The sequence below is a fragment of the Sparus aurata genome, chromosome 22 (assembly GCF_900880675.1).
Source record: "Sparus aurata chromosome 22, fSpaAur1.1, whole genome shotgun sequence".
Classification (NCBI taxonomy): domain Eukaryota; kingdom Metazoa; phylum Chordata; class Actinopteri; order Spariformes; family Sparidae; genus Sparus; species Sparus aurata.
In genome coordinates, this window is record NC_044208.1 from 19,300,266 (window position 1) to 19,319,818 (window position 19,553).

The following is a 19,553-nucleotide window of genomic DNA, read 5'->3' on the forward strand; positions in this document are numbered from 1 at the left end:
GACGCATTTAAAGCAATTTAAAGATATCCAAGTTCTCAGCTCTGTAAATGTGCTGCCGTCAGACTTAATTAAAGTCGGTTGGCCCTTTCATGCCGTGCTGGCTCTCCTATATCTCCATTTTTCCTAATTTTTCGCCGTTGATCCTCACCGTCACCCCTTCGTGACCCCCCGGTGGTATCATTACATTCACGTGACATCCACGTGCGGCAGGAGGAAACGCATTCCACTGACATGATCTCTTCTCCCATGGCTGTATATGTTGAACAGGCGAATGCCGAGGATGATGGGGACCAGATGCCACATTTTCGGATGACGTCTCTCTGCTGTTCGAACAAAACCAGAGAGAGAGAGAGAGCCTGACTGGGCCGTTCTCTCTTCTTCCCGTCAGTCTGGCTTCTCTCTGTCCTCTCTTCCACTCTCATGAACATTCGCGCTTTGTCTCACCTTGAGTCTTCGCTTAATCGCTGATGAGACTGCTCTGCGTTCACTCCCGTCAGCTCTTTCTATTCCTCTTACAACAAAGCCGTCCCAAAAAACCCATTTTCTGGTGTGAAAGTGATATAGAATTGCTTCTTATAACCTTTTTCTAATTAATCCTGTTATTGAAGTTTTTACGCTCCATCATCCAAACCCCTCAGAACCTTTTTTTTTTTTTTTGGTAATCCATCCTGACAGCCCCCTCTCCTCTCCTTCACCCCGGCTGTGGTCTCTGTTACACTGCCTATTGTCCACTCTCCACTGTTGTGAATGGGTTTCAGGTGTAGCAATTTATCATGTGCTGGCCGGGTGATGGACAAACCCTCCGTCCTCACACATTCCTCACAAGAGGCACCACGTGCCCTTTTCACAGCACGGACACGGATACCCCCATCATCACCTCCCTGCAGGACAATAGCACCCACAGTAGATAACACAAACCCCACCGTGCCACCTCTCTCTTTCCCCATCACTTTGTTGACAGGAGGTGGGCACGGCTCCCTCTGAGGGGCGATGACAGAGCGCTCTCAGAAGGCTGGAGGGTTCAAGCTGGTGACTTCCTGTTTTGAGAGGTGATTGATTGGCGGGCATTGTTGCAAAACAGGGAGCAGCGAGCTTATCGGCAACGTTGAACAGGAGAAAATGGATCCTGATGAAAGCGCGATGCGAGGCACAAGCTGTTGGTTACTGGCTCGCACCGGTGTTTTCTGAGACTGTGAATGTGAGGCAGTGGTGCTACTGAAAGTGCGGCTTATGTAACCAGTAATCAGATTGAAATGTAAGCCGTGCCATGTGAAGAGTCTGTTTGGAACAACAGCACCATGTCGGGGAGCTAAAGCACTTTGTCAGCATGTTTACAACTTGTGGCTGAGTGTTATTTGCGTCCGTGAGTGCAGCACGGCAGACGTCGTGTGTTCGACAGGAGAAAATACAATGCACAAAAGAAAGCGTGCATCATCTGTATGATTTTCATCCATCTTCCCCCTCCAAGTGACCTCCGACCTCTTCCCCTGACCCCCTGAAGGGGTTCACCCCTCTGTTCTTCCTGTGCGCACCGCCACCCTTACGCCGGGTCGCTGCCTCTCATTGTCTCCACGGGAACACCGGAGATCACCTCAGGCTGCAGGTGGCCACACCAGAACGCACAGTCACCGACACACACAATGCAGTACGCGTGTGTGTGTGTGTGTGTGTGTGTGTGTGTGTGTGTGTGTGTGTGTGTGTGTGTGTGTGTGTGTGTGTGCGCGCAAGGCCGTGATTAATGCTGAGCGCGGTGAAAACTGCAACAGCTGTGTGTCCAAATGTCACCGCAAGCTGGTTCATCATCTTTCCTGGACAGCAGCTCCATCACACAGGATAGGAGCTACAGTATGTCAGGCCTGCGATTCATTCTGTGTCATGTGAGAGCTGCTTAAGCCATCTTTGCTTATTTTTCTTTCTTTTTTTTTTTTTTTATGGTGATGAGTTTTGTCTATGTGCCACATGTTTTCTACCGGATCACTTGTGTGACAGCTCATCTTCAGTTGTAGCTGAAGCCTCGTCCTCAACATATGCAGCACTCGCAGGTTAAACGTTTCCAAAAACGCACCAGCCTGGGAACTATCATTTCCACCCAGCCAACTTTAAATTCAACCCCTTGCGTCAACGCCATTCGCCCACGTTTTTAACACTTGTAACAGTTTCACAAAGCAGAAGAGTCATTAGGAGAAAACTTTCACCTATCCTGCATAACTCCATCCCAATATACTGTGCTTTAATATTATGCTGAAGAAGAAAGAGAAAAAGGAAAGTTGGCTTGCCAAAGATTTAAGGTTAAACCAATTAAGTCGCCTAGCTGCACAATGCCCGGACTGACACACTCTTTGAAAGACGTTCAAGCGCTTTTAAAGCGCGTGCGCGCCAAGGGTGTGTGTGTGTGCGCACATGCACGGGAGGTTAATTTATAGAGCATCAAGTAGAAGAAGAAGAAGAAGAAGGGTGGGGGGGCAGCGGCGCCACAGAGGAGCTTCTATTGAGCGAGTCCTATTAGCATTAGCTTTGGCCATAGCCTATCTGGGGGGGGGAGGCAAACCATACAGGCCTCCATTCAATTAGCATCTCATTATGTTGCCATGGCAGCCAGGGCTTTAAGCCTGCGTGAAGATTTCCCATAGCACCAAGAGAGGGCTTATGTCGGCGCACACATACGAACACATATGCACATACACATATGCAGCCACTGGAGAGGGTGGTGGAGGAGGAGGAAGTGACCTGCTCGTCTTGTTTTGATCCTGTCACACACTTTCACATGGCTTCCCCGGAAGTCCTTGTCTCATCGCTCGGCTCAGCGGCTGCAATCATGAGAAGGGTGTGTCAGGGCTCAGATTCCTTCAGTTGAGTGTTTGACTTAGGTGGATTTTGAAGGCTCTCAACAGGGGTTTATGGTTCTTATCTCTCCTTTTGTCCCATGATTTTCTCTTTTTGATTGAAAGAAGCGTACAGTACGCCACCACACCTGCATATAAACACACCTGTAGCATCTTGCATCATCCTGAAGCTTCGCCCGCTCCTTCTCTGAGGGTTTCTGCAGCTACATTAAACATAAAGCTCTCCCCCCTTTCCTTTTTTCTCCTTAAAGAAGACACGAATAGGTTTCTGTTGTTGTTTCCTGTCTCCTGAAGCGGGTCTGCTCATACATGACCTTTTGATTGGAAGCTGAGTGCAGCTCATGTGTCGCGAGCGGCTCCAGAGCTGCTATTTTCTCCCCCCGGTTAGGTCTGATTATTTAGGAAAGGTTTGCAGACATGTCAGGACTCCAGTTATTTTCCATCTCTCCCTCTCTGTTTCATACCCTCTCCTCCTCTTCTCCCACTCGTCCTGCTCCGTCTTCCTCGTGACTGTCTATCCTGTGGAGGGAAGTGGAAAAACAAACAGGCTGAGTCTGCCTTGTGGTTTCTCCTCCTCCTCCTCCTACCATCTCTCTCTTCCTCGATTCCATACTTTTCCTTCACTTTCGCTCTCTATTTTTCTTCATCCTGTAGATCTTCCTCTTCTAACTTGCTTCTTAAGCACTTTGTGTAGCTGCCATCTTCCTCTGACCCTCCTGCAATCCTCTCCTCTCCTCTCTTTTCTCTCCTCTCCTTCCTTCTCCTCTCTTTCTCCCTCTTAAGCCTCAGGAGCCTAGTTTGCTGACACATAAGTACCACCACTGACCCCAAGTGGTGAACAGACAGAACTGCACCCTAGCTCCTGTTTTGACGCTCTATGGTCAACAGAGACTTCATAAGATGAGACATTTTTTTCTAATGTTGACCCTCTCTTTCTTTATTCTCTCCTCCCAGAATGCCCCTGCACAAATCCAGCTCTGAAGATGGATCAGGAGGTACGCTGAGATGCATTTTCTTGTTTGTCCTCTGCTGTCGTATTATTTTTCCTATGGTTGTCATTGTTTATCAGGTGAATGTTTCCCCATATCTGACCGAGCCCGCCCTCCCTTTTAGGCAAATGGGACAACAAGAAGAAGAACAAGTCCTTTTGGCAGAACTTCCGCAAGTCGCAGCACAAACCGGTCATGCGTCAGACATCCAAAGGTTCGTGCAGCTTCGTTTAGTCGATCTGTGGCACTGAGCAGCGCCGAACTCCCTCCTTCCGCGCTTGACCTTTTTTCTCCTTGCGCCCTCCAGGAGAAGACATCGGCTACGTGGCCAGCGAGATCACCATGAGCGACGAAGAGCGCATCCAGCTGATGATGATGGTGAAAGAGAAGATGATCACCGTCGAGGAGGCACTGGCTCGGGTAGGCGGCTCCTCAACATGACTTCCCGCCTTACCTGTTGCCGCCTTCTTCCCCCACACTCACCCCTCTGTAGCCCCTTCAACCCCCAATCCCCTCTCTCCCCCTGACCTCCTCCTGGATTAGTTTCCTGCTCCATATTCCCACCATAGTTCGGGCTTACTAAAACGACTCACTCTTACTAACACATACGAAGCCCCGCATTTTAACCCCGCATTGTCCTCTACACACACACACACGCACGCACGCACACACACAAACTCCAGATGATTGGTGTTTCCAGAGGTTCAAGGGTTCTGGGGGATTTCAGGGGTGTGAGCTCATGGAGTGTGTGTGGGTGTGTTGTTCAGTTCCTAATTGCTGGGATCTGGTGGTCATGGTAACTCAACAGCCCCATCTGTCGGGCGGGATGCTCTCGTGCATTGTGGTCTTTCTTCTCTCTAGGTGGACATGGTGGATAACTACTTGGCTTTCCTTTCTTCTTCCTTCTTCTTCTTCTCCTTCTTCTTCTTGTTCTTTCATTGCCTTCTTCTTCTTCTTCTTCTTCTTCTTCTTCTTCTTCTTCCTCCGTCATCTTCCCTGTCAATCAGCTTCTGTCATGTCTTACTCATGGGAAGCATGACTGTCCAGCAGCACTCGGGCGCTGGGTTGCTCTCCACAGGGCAGATTTTATCCCTTTACTCCTCTTTTTTTTTTTCTCCAGAACTTTGATTTTTCTCCTTTGGGCCAATAGCTTCCCCCCTCTAGTGACTGACACTCCAGTTTAAACCAAGCAATGATCAGCCTCTGTGGATAGACGAGTCGACTCCGTGTTTGTGCCTGTGCGTCTTTGTTTAGCTAGCGGTGTCTGTAGTATGTGTCCAGGGATGTAGTGGAATATAATCAGAAAATAATCTAACCTACCTCTCAGTCAGTCCCCTTTATTAAACTGATTTAGGCTCATGAAGGCCGACATAAGTTTGCCGAGACAAATAGTCGTACCACACACATAAAAGTAGGCAAATTAATGTGTTGCGAAGACTTAAATTTAGTGGTTGCAAAACTCATATGAACGTATAGTACACCTTTGAATTTACCGCTACATCACTGGTTGAGTCCTTCTGTCCTGTCTGTCTGTCTGTCTGTCTGTCTGTCTGTCTGTATACATGCACTGTGAATGCACCCGCTTGACGTCTATCACTCGTCCGATAGCGCACTGGAGAGATGTAGCATGCCTGGTGAGAGTGGGTGGCCCCCCCGCCCCTGTTCCTCTGCCTCTCTAAACTCTTCTTCTCCACGTAGCTGAAGGAGTATGAGCGCAGCAGACAGTCCAGCAGTAGTGACACTGCAGAGTGGGCTGACGGATCTGCAGTCAATCTAAACCAGTCCTCGAACTGCAACGTAAGTACACTCCCTCCCCCTCCCCTCCCCTTCCCTCCCCACCCCAAAAAAGAAAAAAAAAAAAAAAAAAACAACCCTGACCTCTCCCTTCTTCTTACCTCTCTTTAACACTCTCACCTCGACCACTCTCACCTTTCTGAGTTTGATTTTTCCAGCCGGCGAGGTTGTGTAGGAGGACGGCCGTTGTTGTTGTTGTTGTTGTTGCTGTTTGGAGATATGTGTGAATGGATGTGTGTGTTTAAAGGAAAAGTTCAGCCAAGAAAATGAAATTGCAGTCATTGTCCGCTTTTTTGGGTGAACTTGTCCTTTAATCAGATGTAAATGACTGTAAACTCAACTAGTTTCCTCCAGCTTGATGTCTAGACCACTTAAAGACTCCCCTAGTTTAGATATGTGTAAAATATTTTTACATATATTTTACATGCCATCGCATAAACCACCTCTGTTCAGTTTTTTTTTTTTTTTATCTTGCCTACTCTCCCTCTATCTCCCCTTCTCTCTCTGCTCTTCACTCATCGGCTGAATATATCCACTTGTGCACGTATGTTCTCTCCACCATGTCATGTGCATCTTTTTAGCAGGAGTGTTACCTCTTTCCCACTGGTTTTCTGTGACTGTTCGGTCACAATGTGAATGTGTGCTGTTTGTTGTCAATCTTTATTTTATTTATCCATCAGGTTGATCCAATCATGAGCACCTTATTTGAAATATTTCCTCCACTGGCTGCCGTAGTGACAAGAAAATTGTCTTGTGGAAATTTACCCGGGGTCCGTTTCCATCAATCAGTCGTAATTGTAACTTGAGGAAAGCCAAGTGGAGAGTCACACAAAAATCTACCCGAAACCCCCTTGCGGCGTTCGCTTTTGTTGGCAGCGGTCTTGTCAGCTGCGATCCCTGCAGAGGAGGCCTCCAGACCTCGAGACCTTTTGAGGATTCTTTGCGTTGTGGAGCTGGAGCTCAAGACAATCTAGTGCTGTCGGACGCTGTTTTTGCCGTTCAGCGACAATCGTATGTTTGTATGTTTTCTTTAAAAAAATTTAGGTCAGCTCCGATGCAGATTCATGACTCACAAAAGTCAAGGCGGCTTTTTAATTAGCTCAGTACAGTATGGAATCATATGGGAATAGCACGCCATCATGCAGCCTCACACACTGACCCACTTTTTGACAGGAAGTGAGTTTATCCAAACACAAAAATTCCGAGTCGTCTGAAAATGATTTCCCAGCCACATATGTGCTATTGCTATTTTGAAATGAGCTACTTATTCGAGACTGAACAGCGCTGACATTCTGCATTTACTCTCATCCACTTTATGCTTGTACATTCCATGTTCTCGTTCTTAAAGTAAATGGAAGGTTGACCCTAAAACCTCTCAGGTAGATTTAGATTCAATCACCCATTTCTCTCAAGTGGATGAATAAGACTCTTGCACATTCATAGCTGTGAATCTCCGATGTCGGTGGTTTATTTAAACCATTAATGAGGACTCATGCAAAAATACTTTTCTCACGTCGTCGAGTGTCCCGATTTGAATTCTTCTTCTGCGCAAGTGATTGATGATTTCCTTCCACATAGAAATGAGGTTAATTATGCCATACATAACTCCGGCTCGAGCTCTCTGTGCTGTCTGGCGGTTCGACGTGAATTGTGCATGAGTCTGACGATCGACTTCTCAGTCCGTCGGCCCTGGTGTTGTCCCCGCCGCTCACTTCCTGTTGGGGGAGAAGACCTGATCGATCGGGGGGTGTTTTTGTTGACAGGAGAAGAGGATGGGAGAGTTACTGAAGGAGTATTGTTCAGAGGAACGCACAGCTTGGCTCTGGAGGCTGTGAACAAATGCAAGAGCTGGAGGCTTGAGAGGAAGCAAGGGAGAGAGGAAGAGGGAAGATAAAGACTTTAGCTCTTACCCCCGGGCCCTGAAAGAGGGGGAGTTCTGTATCTCCCTTTGCCCCGAGTTCCAAAATTGGCTTCTCCAGGAAATGCTGCTACTCTGCTGGGGCCTCTATCAGTGTCATGCACTGCCCCCTCTCCCTTTAATAATGAATGGAATTAGGTCATCCCCAAATTCAAATAGTTAAGAGTTATGCGTGTGACTGCATTTTATATACAGACGTTTGAATATACAGTGCGCGTTTGTCGCTGACATGTCGGCAGTATATACATATCTTTGGCCGCTCTGTGTCGTCCCCTGATGCTGTCTTCCCCCGGCGACCGGAGGCCACATTCCAGGGCTGGCCATTAGCGATGTTGGGGCCAAGGCAGGGTCAGAGGGGCTCAAACGACGGGATTGTTCTCCGTGCACAACACGCCTTTTCTCTGGTAGCTGTGCGGCGCGGCGATTCCAAACAGCCTCTTCATTCCTCAGAGCCGAATTCACGAAACGGGCTGCAAATTATTTTGGATCGTGCATGCGTGAGAATGCGGCTGGCGTGTTGTGGATTTGAGGGTCCGACTATTTAACCTGTTGGACGTGAACGCAGAAAGTTTTAGATGAAGTGGTAAGTTTGGCGTTCTTAACTGCCCCAATCGGGCTGTATCTTGAATGATTCTCCTGTGCTTGTTTTTGTGGTAAAGCATGAGAGCAATTTTTGGTGTTTGTGCCGTGAGGATGTTGGTTTGTCGTTGCTAAGTTTAAACTCATCTCGAAAAGTCTTGGGAACGTTCCGCAAAGTAATTTGTGAAGCCAAGCGGCAGTTACGACGGTGGAATTGTTGTCTTGACCTTGTTTTCGATGGCGGCCAGTCACCCCTGCTTGATTCATTGCCTCCGATGCTTGGCTTTCTGTTTATCTGGTCGTATGTCTGGACGGTGTTCCTCCGAACTTTTGTGTCATTGACCCCCTCATTCTGTTCTCCCACTCCTTTTTCCATTTCTCAGACAAGCAGAAGAACAAATCATGTGGGTTAACTCTGACATCAGACTGACACTCTTTCTTTACACTTCTCAATAATAGTTATTAAGAGAAACCAAGATACAGGAATGGACCCCAGTCCTCCCTTCGGTGGTCTCACCCATCTCACGGTCTGTCCTGCTGCTTCTTTTATCAGTCCTCTCTGACACAGATTTGTTATTTCATTACATTCTCTGAAGCTAATACGCTCAAAGCAAATGGAAAGTCTAAGGAGTCACCGCTGTGGCCAGAATTGTGCGGTTCAGTTGAATGATTGTCGGGGAGAACTGGGTTTTCATAACCCATTTCTGCGGTTTGTCAGAGGCCAAACGAATGGCTGAACCCCTCGCTCTGGTCCGCTGGGCTGATATGCGAGACCTTGACCACTGCACCGCCTAACAGTGGAGAAGTGGAGGCAAGGGGAGGAACGTTTGTTGAGCAGACCTGCAGGTTGTTGTTTCCTTTTGTTCAACGTTGATCCGTAAGGCTCGGTAACACTCTGAAAAGCTCACTGTGCTGCAAGGGTGGTGGCGATTTTTGCGGACAGTGTCGGAGCTTTTTTGATCCAGCCGAGCCGCAGTTGTCAACATCACTCCTGATGCGTGTCAGCAGCATCTGAGCCAGGCCTGTGGTTTCTTCCTTGTTAGCTTTCGAGCTGCATTTTATCAGAGACAAGAGAGCTAAGCCCCGCAGGCCTGTTCCATCTAGTTAGTGTGTGTGTGTGTGTGTGTGTGTGTGTGTGTGTGTGTTTGTCTGAGCGATTGTGCATGCAAGTGTGTCCCTTTGCAAGCGATGCAGTCAACCTCAACCATGGAACTGGCAGCATGTGACCAGAGAGGTGGTGTGTTGCTGTGGAAACCAGTGGAAAATGGAAACAAATTAAGCTGTTTGAGCTCCATGATAGTAATGGAAGGTCCTGCCAGACAATCTTCACGCCAAAGCTGGGCTCATCGGCATCATCATCATCATCATCATCACATGGAGAGCATAGAGTTCTACACACATACATGCATACACATACAACTCGGGGTGCATTTGTGTGTTTGTGTGTGAGTGATGAAACCGTTGACTCTGATTTGGTCTCTTTTCCACTCCACTGTGCAGAGGGTTTATACGCAGTGGCCTTCACTGGAGGGAAAACACTAGGATGTTGGCACCCATAACATACGACCACGTCCCTCCATTTCCTCTGCAGTAAACAGCCTCTGATGCCAAACAGACCATTTCTCGTCAGACTGATTGATTGTGTCAATCAGTTGTACCCATTTTTTTTTTTTTAAACGACTGTCTCATCAGGTTAATCATTTCAGTGGATTGTTTTTCTGTGTTTGCTATCAGTATGAACTTGACACGATGTGGCGTGCCGCCATCCCTCAGATCCTCCATTTCTCACCTCACTAACTTTGACTCCATCCTAAACAATGCTCCCGTCTGTTACATCATCACAGCATCCTCAGTGTATTTGTCAAAGGTTGCTTTGACCTCATTACTGTTTCTGTTGAATTCAAAACCAAAACATCAATTTCTGTTGCTTTTGATGAAATGTTATGCTCAAGATGTCCCTCCTGCTCTCACCTGTGTGTTGAGTAAGGTTTATTTAAAGGAGACCTATTATGCTTCCCCTCACCCCTTTCTCAGTGTGTTATATCAGTTGTAAAACGTCTTGAAAAGTAAAAAAGCCAGCAACAGGAGCTCCTCTCTTCCACTGAAAGTGCCTGAAATGCCTTGTCAGCTGTCTGGCCCTTTAATTCTGTTACTTCTTGACATCACTATGTCATCATGTCACACACTGCATAGTTTATGCCTATATTCATGGTAGAAGTGAAGCTAGCTGGAAGATGAAAACCATCAGAGCTGACCAGAGACTCAGTATGCGGTGCTGGCTTAAGTGTGTGTATGAGTTGTCCAATCAGAACAGACTCTGTAGCCTTAAAGAGACAGGAGCTAAAACGCAGCGTTTCAGACTGAGGAGTATAAGATAGCTGAAGTGTTTTTTGAGCGTTAAAGCATGTCAGTTTATAAGATTAGTAACCCAAAACAAAATTATGAACTTGAAAATGAGCATAATACGTTTCCTTTAATTAAAAAGTCTTTGACTGTCCGTCCCTTTTATTTTATCATCCCTCCCTCCCTCTCTCTCTCTTTCCCACCAGTCTCGTGAACAGTCAGACGATGAGCAATCGGAGGACTCTGTGAAGTTCAAACGGCTTCACAAGCTGGTTAACTCGACACGCCGGGTCAGGAAAAAACTCATCAAGGTGGAGGAGGGCAAGAAACATGGCTCAGAAGGTTTGTGACACCTGAGTTCCTTTGATTGCCTCACAGTTGAATGTGATTTAAATCTGTCAGCATTTGTTTACAACGTCAAATTGAAATTCATTCTGACTGTGTCGGAGGCATCACACACTTCATTACTTGTGAAAGCTGGATGTTGAAAATCTGTTTTGAACTGTTGTCCTCAAACCTAAGTTAATGGGAGCATTTCTGTATCCAACTGAGAGTTATTTAAAATCCATGCCTCATTTTAAAAGCAATGATTTCTTTCGCATTTTCTTCTGTCATGGGTTTTGCCCAATACTCAGACTTTAAGAATGTGTTTTGAAATGTTTTTCTGGCTAGCTGTGGTTGTGAAAACCACGCACTGGTCATGAGACTCCACAGACTCAGATGTTTGAATCCTCCTGAGTAAATGTTTCTGTCATCTTCCTCTCCTTCTTCAGATTTTCTGAATCTAGAGGCACTACCCACCTGTGAGGACAACTCAGCTCTGTACACAGGAGTCCTAAAGAAGCCCCCTTTGCCCCAGGAGATCTCCCTGCCCTCCCTCACCCAGGATCAATTCTCTCTGGATGGAGACACAGACAGTCTGACTAACTCTCCTTCCTCCAGTAGCCTGGACACCTGGTCCGGTCACAAGCTGGTCAAAACCTTCAGTAAGTCTTCCAGTACCCACGGCCTCATCCGGCCACCCAGGAGAACCCCGGTTGGCTCTGGGGTTCTGGCAGGCTCCATCTCCGGCGTGGGAGGTAGTGGCTCTTCCTTCTCAGAGTTGGATGGCTGTGGACTGGACGACGAAGGAAAGCTGTCGCGCTCCACGACCGACGGCGAGATGCGGAAGGCCCTGAGCTCAATCTCCCATGGGGTAAGTAACAACGAAGCTCTCTACGCCTACTATGGCCTCACCAAACCTCGCCCCAAACCCCATGCCCAGTCCCGCCTCCTGATATCCCTGGATGACGGTCCACAAGGCAGCCCCAAACACCAACCTGCCAACCGGCACCATGGCAGCTGGACACACCGGAAACCCGACCCCAACTACGCTTACTCCACTAAGCACCTATTGTACCAACGCTCACGCAATGCCAAGACCCCTGTCTCCCCTCTGTCTGTCACCCCCTCCTCCCCCGCACGCTGTGACGTAGCCAAAACAAAAGGTTTTGGAAGCGGGGGAGGGAGCTGGGTGTTCCCCTCCCGCAGGCTGCGTGGTCGAACGGCAGTCAGTGAGCTGAACATCACCTATGTGGTAGAGCGGAGCCTGTACGGTCACCTCAACTGGGCCCAGCTGGTGCGCCCAGTTACCCTCAGCCGCGCTGAGCGCCGCTGTCTATTGGAGGAGGACCGCGAGGCGGACAGGAAGTGGGCGGCCAGTGTGGACCGCTGCACCAAGCGGGTGCTCTTGCGCATCCAGCAGAAGTCTGTGAGTTTGGACCATGAGGTTTAAATCGACCGCCTCGTGTGAGCAGGACTCGGTGCGCTTCAAAGTTGCAGAAATAGCTCGGAGGTTATAGGTTGAAGGTGCAGGGAACATACACAGACAAAGACACACGCCAGGTCAAATGACTTCAGCTTACCTGTTCAGTGTTATCTCAGCTATAAATCCACATCAAAGTACTGCAGCTGTGCTCATGTACAGGAAAAGGCTTCGGGGCTGGTGTATCTATCACAGACCTAACTGCCCTTACAGGAATGTCATCTTTTCTGACCTTTGAGTGAATGCCTTTGGCTTTAAACCTTTTTTTTATTATTTTAGCTGAATATAAAATGATTTTGAAATGTGCAGTGGCCCACTTGGGAGGTTAAGTTACAGCAGAGATTTTGTAAGTGCCTTTTGTAAATGTCAGACCCCCCTCCTCGAAGGACACGGGCAGTCACACTGATCCCTGTGGGCGAAAGAGCTGTAGTACAAGCATGAAGCTGCTCCTCCTTTAGAACTGCAGCCTCAGAGACATTCAATGAATAGTGTTATTAAGTTAAAGTGACTGAATGGTCTTTCCCACCAAGCAAAACCACAGCCGAAAGATGTCTATTCAGCGCCTTTGCCGACATTGAAAAGACTTCCATTAGAGAGCAAGAATGAAAGTTTTTACTATGTAATTTTAGACATCTCCTCAACTTTTAAAGAATATCTTGTGCTTCAAAATGAATTATCTTGATGGCCAAATTTTACTCACTACTTACTTTTACTCTATGCAGCAAAGGCCACGGACTGGATTTTAACCCCTGGTGCCAACCTCAGTAGTCTGAATGAGGCGTGTACTTTACCGGGAGAGCTACATATCAGCTTAATTATATATCATGTTTTGGTCATCCATGCATCTAACATTAGCTTACCTGATTAAGGCTGGACGACCGAACATGGTAGTCTATACAGTAGAATAGCCGAAAAAGTGTAAGTAACAGAAAAAAATAGGTAACTTTGTAACGTCATGAAAACAGGTGATCGACTTGTTCCTCACATGTATCCACATAGTCTTGGGGCTATGAGTAGAGTTATAAGGGTATACGAGTAGAGTTAGTGGCACATTCTAGGTGGTGTTATAGTGGAGCTATCCTGCAGCTTTGAGTGCACCTGCGTCCTATCGTGTTCTAGTGACGTCACTGGAGGTCGTTCTCATCCAAAAAAACTCTCTGCCTCCACTTTTTTATGTTGTTGCTTTTCGTGTCCTTTTTTGGCCCGTGCCTCTCTGGTTGCAGATGTGATTTTAGTTGTTTTTCTTTCCTATAATTATCCTTTGAGAGACTTTTTTTTTATTTTTTATACTGGGTGCATGTCCATTTCCATCGAACATCGCCATGACATTCCGAGTTCCTTTTTTTTTTTTGGACGTCTCTTCAAACATGTTTGTTCTCCAAACTGTGCTTTTTTTCCTGGGAAGTTGTGATGTGGACTGCAGCTGTGGACATCTAATATAAAAAAAAAAGAAAAAAAAAAACTCGTAATGCAAACCTCATCTGCAAATGCCTTCTCACACGGGAGGACTCTTCGCCCCGGGGGGTTTTCAGGGGCGTTTTTTAAATCGAGCAGTTTAGACGATAATGGCTTTTGAAGCAGAGGAGAAATGCCATCAAGTGCCCCGCTGGAACTGTTTTTCTGGCAGATGTGCATGTCTGTGTCTACATGTTTGTGTGTGACCTACAGCAGAGCTTAGGGGAGGACTCGAAAAAATGTCAAAGCCGGCTCGACGATAAGATCCTGCATCTCTTTTTCCTCTCATGTCACAGTCCCCCTTTGTGTACCCCCTTATCTTGCCGTCCTCTGAAGTCAAGAAGGAAAATCTCCATATCACCCTGTCCTCTCAGCAGAAACAATTTACTCTTTAAAAGTGTTTCTGATGAAAATAACACATTGTCGCCCCTAAGCAACCAACCTATATGTTTGTGCATGTTTGCATACTAAGCCCAGTTTTCGCACCCATCATAATTAACCACAAAAGGCTGAAATGCAATTAATATATGTTCACTTGTGTGTATATATATACATTTTATTTTTTTTTAGCTTAGCCACATCAAGGAATATTTTCTCCAGGGATTCGACTTTTAAAGCATATGAGCGACTCGTTGCGTGCGCTCCGCGGCCAGTATAACAGCTCATTCGCCGCCGAGCAACGCACTAACTCGCAAATTTTAAAGAGGAGCTCATATAACAGTTTGTGTTACATCATGTCTGTTGGCTGTCCACAGGTCCCATATGACATCATGCCCCCGCATACATACAAACCATATACCCATGTACATTAATCAAAGTGCTGCCTGTGTTGTGCCAAGCATGAATCATTCGTGAGTTGGACCCTCAAGTCGGGCGTGGACGGGGAGTTTGTGTATCGTGACCTTCTGAATGTGACTCACTTGATTGTGTTTTGCCTCCCCTCCCCCCACTCCAACAGAGGACGTGCAGCTTTGGAGGCTTCGACCTGTCCAACCGCTCGCTCCATGTGGTCAACACCGGATCGGATGCCAATGTAAGCGCTGGCAGCTAGTTTTGTGAAATTAGAAGAGACTGTGAGGAGCACAATCCGACCCCTCCCGTCACACTCAATCACCTTTTCTCTTCTGTTTTCGTGATCTCCCTGCCCTTTGTCGTCTCCTTCCCCCCCGTCCGTCCTATTCCCCCTTCCTCTACCGACAGAGCAAAGACCAGGAGGCCATATACAGAGAGGTGGTCAAGTCACCCACTACGTCTCGGATCTCTTTGGGCAAGAAGGTCAAGTCGGTGAAGGAGACGATGAGGAAACGCATGTCGAAGAAGTACAGCAGCTCCCTGTCTGAGCAGGTTAGACGTTAAACACACGCAGACACACACATGGATGCAATTTTTCGTAGCTGAAATTCGACACTGCCGAGGTTTTCGAAGCAAATGAGACCCATATAAACACATTCAAATATAAAATGGAGAAGCTAACACATAAATAGTATCACAAATCGGCACGTTATGCTTTTAATCCTCGAACAGTGAGCCAAGCGGCGTTGTAAAGACAGAAAAGCCCCGCGCGTTCTGCAAACATTTAGAGGATGTTTTGCAGTGTAAGCCACAAATTCTGTCCACAGGCTGTGAGTGGGTGGTGGAGTATTTGTGTTAGTTACAGAATAAACATACAGCACTAAAACACACACACACACACACACACACACACATACACACACATTTGGATTTCTCTCTACTCTGCTCTCGCTGGGCCCTGCGTTAAGGGTGGAGTGTGTGAGCTTCATGCTGAGCTCATGGAGTGATGCAAGTCTCCCCGAGGCTGCTAACTCTTAGGAAAATGGAGACTTGAAGTGTGAGGGAGTGCACTGTAATGGCCGTCTCATCTGCCGTGGCCTAATTTCTCTGGGCATCCGGTGGGCTTCACCAGTGGCCCCGGCCAGTCCCGCGGTTTGATGTCGCCCTGCAGAATGTGTCATTAGTGCACAGCTGAACATCTGTCGGTCACGGTGGTCTCAGCACCGTGACCCACATATCCTGGCATGAGTCAAGGAGCCATCGGCTGGGGAGAGAGCGGAGAGAAAAGTGAACTGGCATGTCTTGATGGCTGAACGATGGTCATTTAATGGACCACGACGCCCCCTAGTGGAATACTGAAGCAAATAAAACACAGTGCATCACAGGAGGTGTTGATGTTTGTTGTTGCTTCATTATTAGAGGCGTTTTTTTTTCCTACAAAGGAAAGCTTCAAAGATTTGAACAAAATGAAAGGTTTCAATAACAATGATTTCACCAGTTAATGCAGAAATGGTTCATTGAACCTCTTCAAGTGAAAGACAACCTTAAAGTTCTCGTTGAATTACATTATTGCTTCCATTATTTGTCATAATTCCTGCTCAAATAAGTTTCTCCAGCACATAGCGGTGTATTTAACCTAAACTAAACAAAAAATTGATGTGAGCAAACATTTTAGTGTCACTGTAATAAAAAGATAAACTAGACATTAAAGGGGGAAAAAAATGAACTGGAATGTTTTTTGTGTACTCCTACAAACCTAAATGAAATCAAATAAAGAATATATAGGACATGTTTTTTTATTCTTTGTTAATTTTCTTGAAAGATTGTTGTGTTTATATTGTGACAGCTGCTCTGATGTTTTCTAAAAATCTCGCCCTTGTTAAATACCAAACATGCTGTAATGAAAAAGTCAGACTAATGCGGAACCTAATAAACAGTTTTATTATTAACGATTATATAAAACTGAACTGAGACGAGCAAACCCACACTGGGAACAAACTGAATATAAATTGAATTAGAAAACGAAATAAAAATAATGAAAAGTACAGAACTGTAATAGCTCTGTTCAGACAGTGGGGGTGAACCAATCAGTTACAGCTGACAGGACGAGCAGGAAATAAAAAGCTTCTTATTATAACACATTATTTTACCAGGTTTTTGAATAAGAAAAAGGATTGATAGAAAAATCATTTTTGGGCTCGAAACATTCTGTACCCTATATGTGTACCTGTTTTTCAATAAAGATTAAAAGATTTAATCTGACCGGCGCTTACCACTCCCCCAACTCCTCGTTCGTTGTTTCCATCCATTCCCCTCTCAACCACACTCTCACAACCTTCACATCCTTATAACTGCACAACATTTCCTTTGTATCCTTCCCCCATGTCCTTTCATTACCCATCTGCATCTCCCCCTCTCTTGTTGTTTTGTGTGTCTTTCAGTCGAGTCCGGATGGAACCCCTGGCTCCCCTCAGTCCCCTCAGCCTGACACCGACTCTCTGGAGAAGCCCAAGCTGAAGGCCGGAGGCTCCGTGGAAAGTCTGCGTAGTTCACTCAGCGGACAGAGTTCAATGAGTAAGACGAGAGCTATTGTTTCAGAAACGGCACTCCTGATGTGTGAGAGCGATGTTTTTTAATGGATTCGAGGGGAACATGAAGCACCTTTTATGTTACGCGTATGTAAAATAATGAATGTAAGTAAAGGGAATCTGAGTATTTGTAGTCTGGCGTACAGCTCTGCGTGTTTTGAGAGCTGTTTGACACTAGATGGTGCTCGTAACATTTGCTTCCCCCCGTTGTTTATTTCGAATGCAGCTGACTTAACCTCTGTGTGCTTCTGGCATTACATGTGCACCAATCATGATTTTTGCGGAGCGATGAAAGACAAATCTCTCCCTCCTGATGACACCCTGTCACGGCGGCCGTCTCGCACGCCGTGACCTCACAGAGTTTTTCGATGCGCGCTCTGACCTCTCAGGCCAAACACGGATTACAACCTCTGATTACTTCAACCTGCTGTGTCTGTCACATCTCCGCGGATAAATACCCTCCGTCGTCCCGAGCTCAGCGATTCTGAAGCCTTAGAACATGCACACAAGCACGCAGGCAGACAGGCAAACATGCGGTAATGATTAGGTAGGAAGTCTCTCCTCTCCGATTCCCACAATGATTTCAACAGCCTTTCCCCCTCAGATACAGAAATAATGTGCAGAGAAATACTCCACGGGGTCTGTAATACAAGTGTTTAAGAGCCTGTTAAAGTTTTCCACTCACTGCAGACACAAGAATGAAGAGAAAACAAGAAAAAATAAAAACAATCTAGCCTTTTTTACGAAGCTTCTTGATAAACGCTAGCTATTATCTAAGCCGCGCAGACTCCAGTTAATCAGTGCATTCAAACGGCTTTGTAGAGAGTGGCGGCTTTTACAGCGAGTCATTTTTGAAAGCTTCTCTAAAAATGTCCACGTGTTGTTTTGCGCGCAGGTGGTCAGACAGTGAGCACCACCGACTCGTCGGCCAGCAACCGGGAAAGTGTGAAGTCCGAGGACGGCGACGACGAAGAGCCGCCTTACAGAGGACCATTCTGTGGCCGAGCCCGGGTCCATACTGACTTCACCCCCAGCCCCTACGACACCGACTCCCTCAAACTGAAGGTAAAACACAATTTGGGACGTGGATATGAATGTTCAGCTCACTTGTGTGCATAGATATGATTATGGACAGCACACCACAAAATCAAAAACACATAGTTGTCTCCTACCTGTAGTGCTCTGTATCCATCTAGATGCTTTTGGTGTGAGTTACAAAGTTTGTGAAGATATTGGCCGCAGAGATGTCCGTCTTCTGTCGCGTATAAAAAGCTTGTAGTTCTCAAAACACCCAAAAAAATACATTAACAGCAATGTTACTTTTTCCGAAATTCTAACCAAGTTACTCAAAATCATCCACAGACCTCTCTGTGGGCAGTTTCATGCAGGAACTATGTCCTACCTGCCAAACTGCACTTGCAATTGAATCGCGCAGGAAAGAAGTGCGAATCTGCTCGTGGACGCTCGACGGTGCAGCGTATGAAAAATAAAGTTCTTCTCCTCTGCTGAGTTGTAACATTAGCTAGTCTAGTTAACTAGCTTGTGGTTTATGTGGATGTAGTAGATGCACACAACCTGCATTTGAGCATCACACGCTGATTGCATTCTAGTTCCATTATACTCAAGAGAAGGCAGACATCTTTACGGCAAATATCTCCAAAACTTGGCAACTCGCACCAAAACAATCTAGATGGATACACGGATAAATATGTTTTTTTTTGTTATTTTGGGTGAACTGTCTCTTAAACGGTCCAGTTTTTCTGCGCTCGTCTTTTGGTCAATCGCCAGTTTAGGAATGTTAGAAGAAATATTTTGGTCATTATTCTGAATTCTTGTCCATGCGGTTTCTTTTCAGCGTGGCGATGTGATCGACATCATCAGTAAGCCGCCCATGGGGACATGGATGGGCCTGCTGAACAACAAAGTGGGCACCTTCAAGTTCATCTACGTGGACGTGCTGAGTGAAGAAGAGGAGAAGCCCAAGAGGCCCGTGAGGAGGAGGAGGAAGGGCCGACCACCCAAACCCACATCGGTGGAGGAGCTGCTGGAGCGCATCAACCTCAAGGTAGATTCAGCAGGCGTGCCAGGATTTAGTTACAGCTACACCATGAACGCCAGTGGATCGAAACCTCACCCACCTGCCACCGAAATAAGAGAAAACAGAGCTTAAGAGGAAAATGACAATATTGTGTTAGCTCAACATCCCCACAATGCACTTGCAGACGAGCAGAGATAAGTACAGTGTAGGCAATTACAGGCTGCACGGCTTAGGATGTTTGATCCGACACTGACGCATAAACATTAACACCCACATTGTGCCGACCACGCCCCGCCACGTGACTTGCATCTTTTCATCCAGGCCTACACGTAGCTGTGAGCTTGATATCATCTCCCTCCCACTCAGGCAGCCAGCACGCCTCACCTCCCCAAATAGAGACGACAAAAAAA

The 19,553-nt window shown here is 46.6% G+C and overlaps 1 protein-coding gene across 8 annotated transcripts in view; it reads left to right on the top strand.

Moving 5' to 3' along the window:
- Positions 1 to 19,553, top strand: part of sash1a (SAM and SH3 domain containing 1a) — a 184,525-nt gene that overhangs the window by 150,543 nt on the left and 14,429 nt on the right. For 5 of the 8 annotated variants that reach the window (XM_030404406.1, XM_030404413.1, XM_030404411.1 and 2 more), the window contains exons 5-15: positions 3,798 to 3,838; positions 3,957 to 4,046; positions 4,140 to 4,252; positions 5,531 to 5,629; positions 10,673 to 10,808; positions 11,240 to 12,216; positions 14,684 to 14,758; positions 14,926 to 15,069; positions 16,959 to 17,091; positions 18,001 to 18,170; positions 18,961 to 19,170. In XM_030404406.1, the coding sequence (XP_030260266.1) occupies positions 3,798 to 3,838; positions 3,957 to 4,046; positions 4,140 to 4,252; positions 5,531 to 5,629; positions 10,673 to 10,808; positions 11,240 to 12,216; positions 14,684 to 14,758; positions 14,926 to 15,069; positions 16,959 to 17,091; positions 18,001 to 18,170; positions 18,961 to 19,170 (2,188 nt within the window). The remainder of the gene's footprint in view (positions 1 to 3,797; positions 3,839 to 3,956; positions 4,047 to 4,139; positions 4,253 to 5,530; positions 5,630 to 10,672; positions 10,809 to 11,239; positions 12,217 to 14,683; positions 14,759 to 14,925; positions 15,070 to 16,958; positions 17,092 to 18,000; positions 18,171 to 18,960; positions 19,171 to 19,553) is intronic. The other 3 variants (XM_030404410.1, XM_030404412.1, XM_030404407.1) reach the window with 2 other exon arrangements.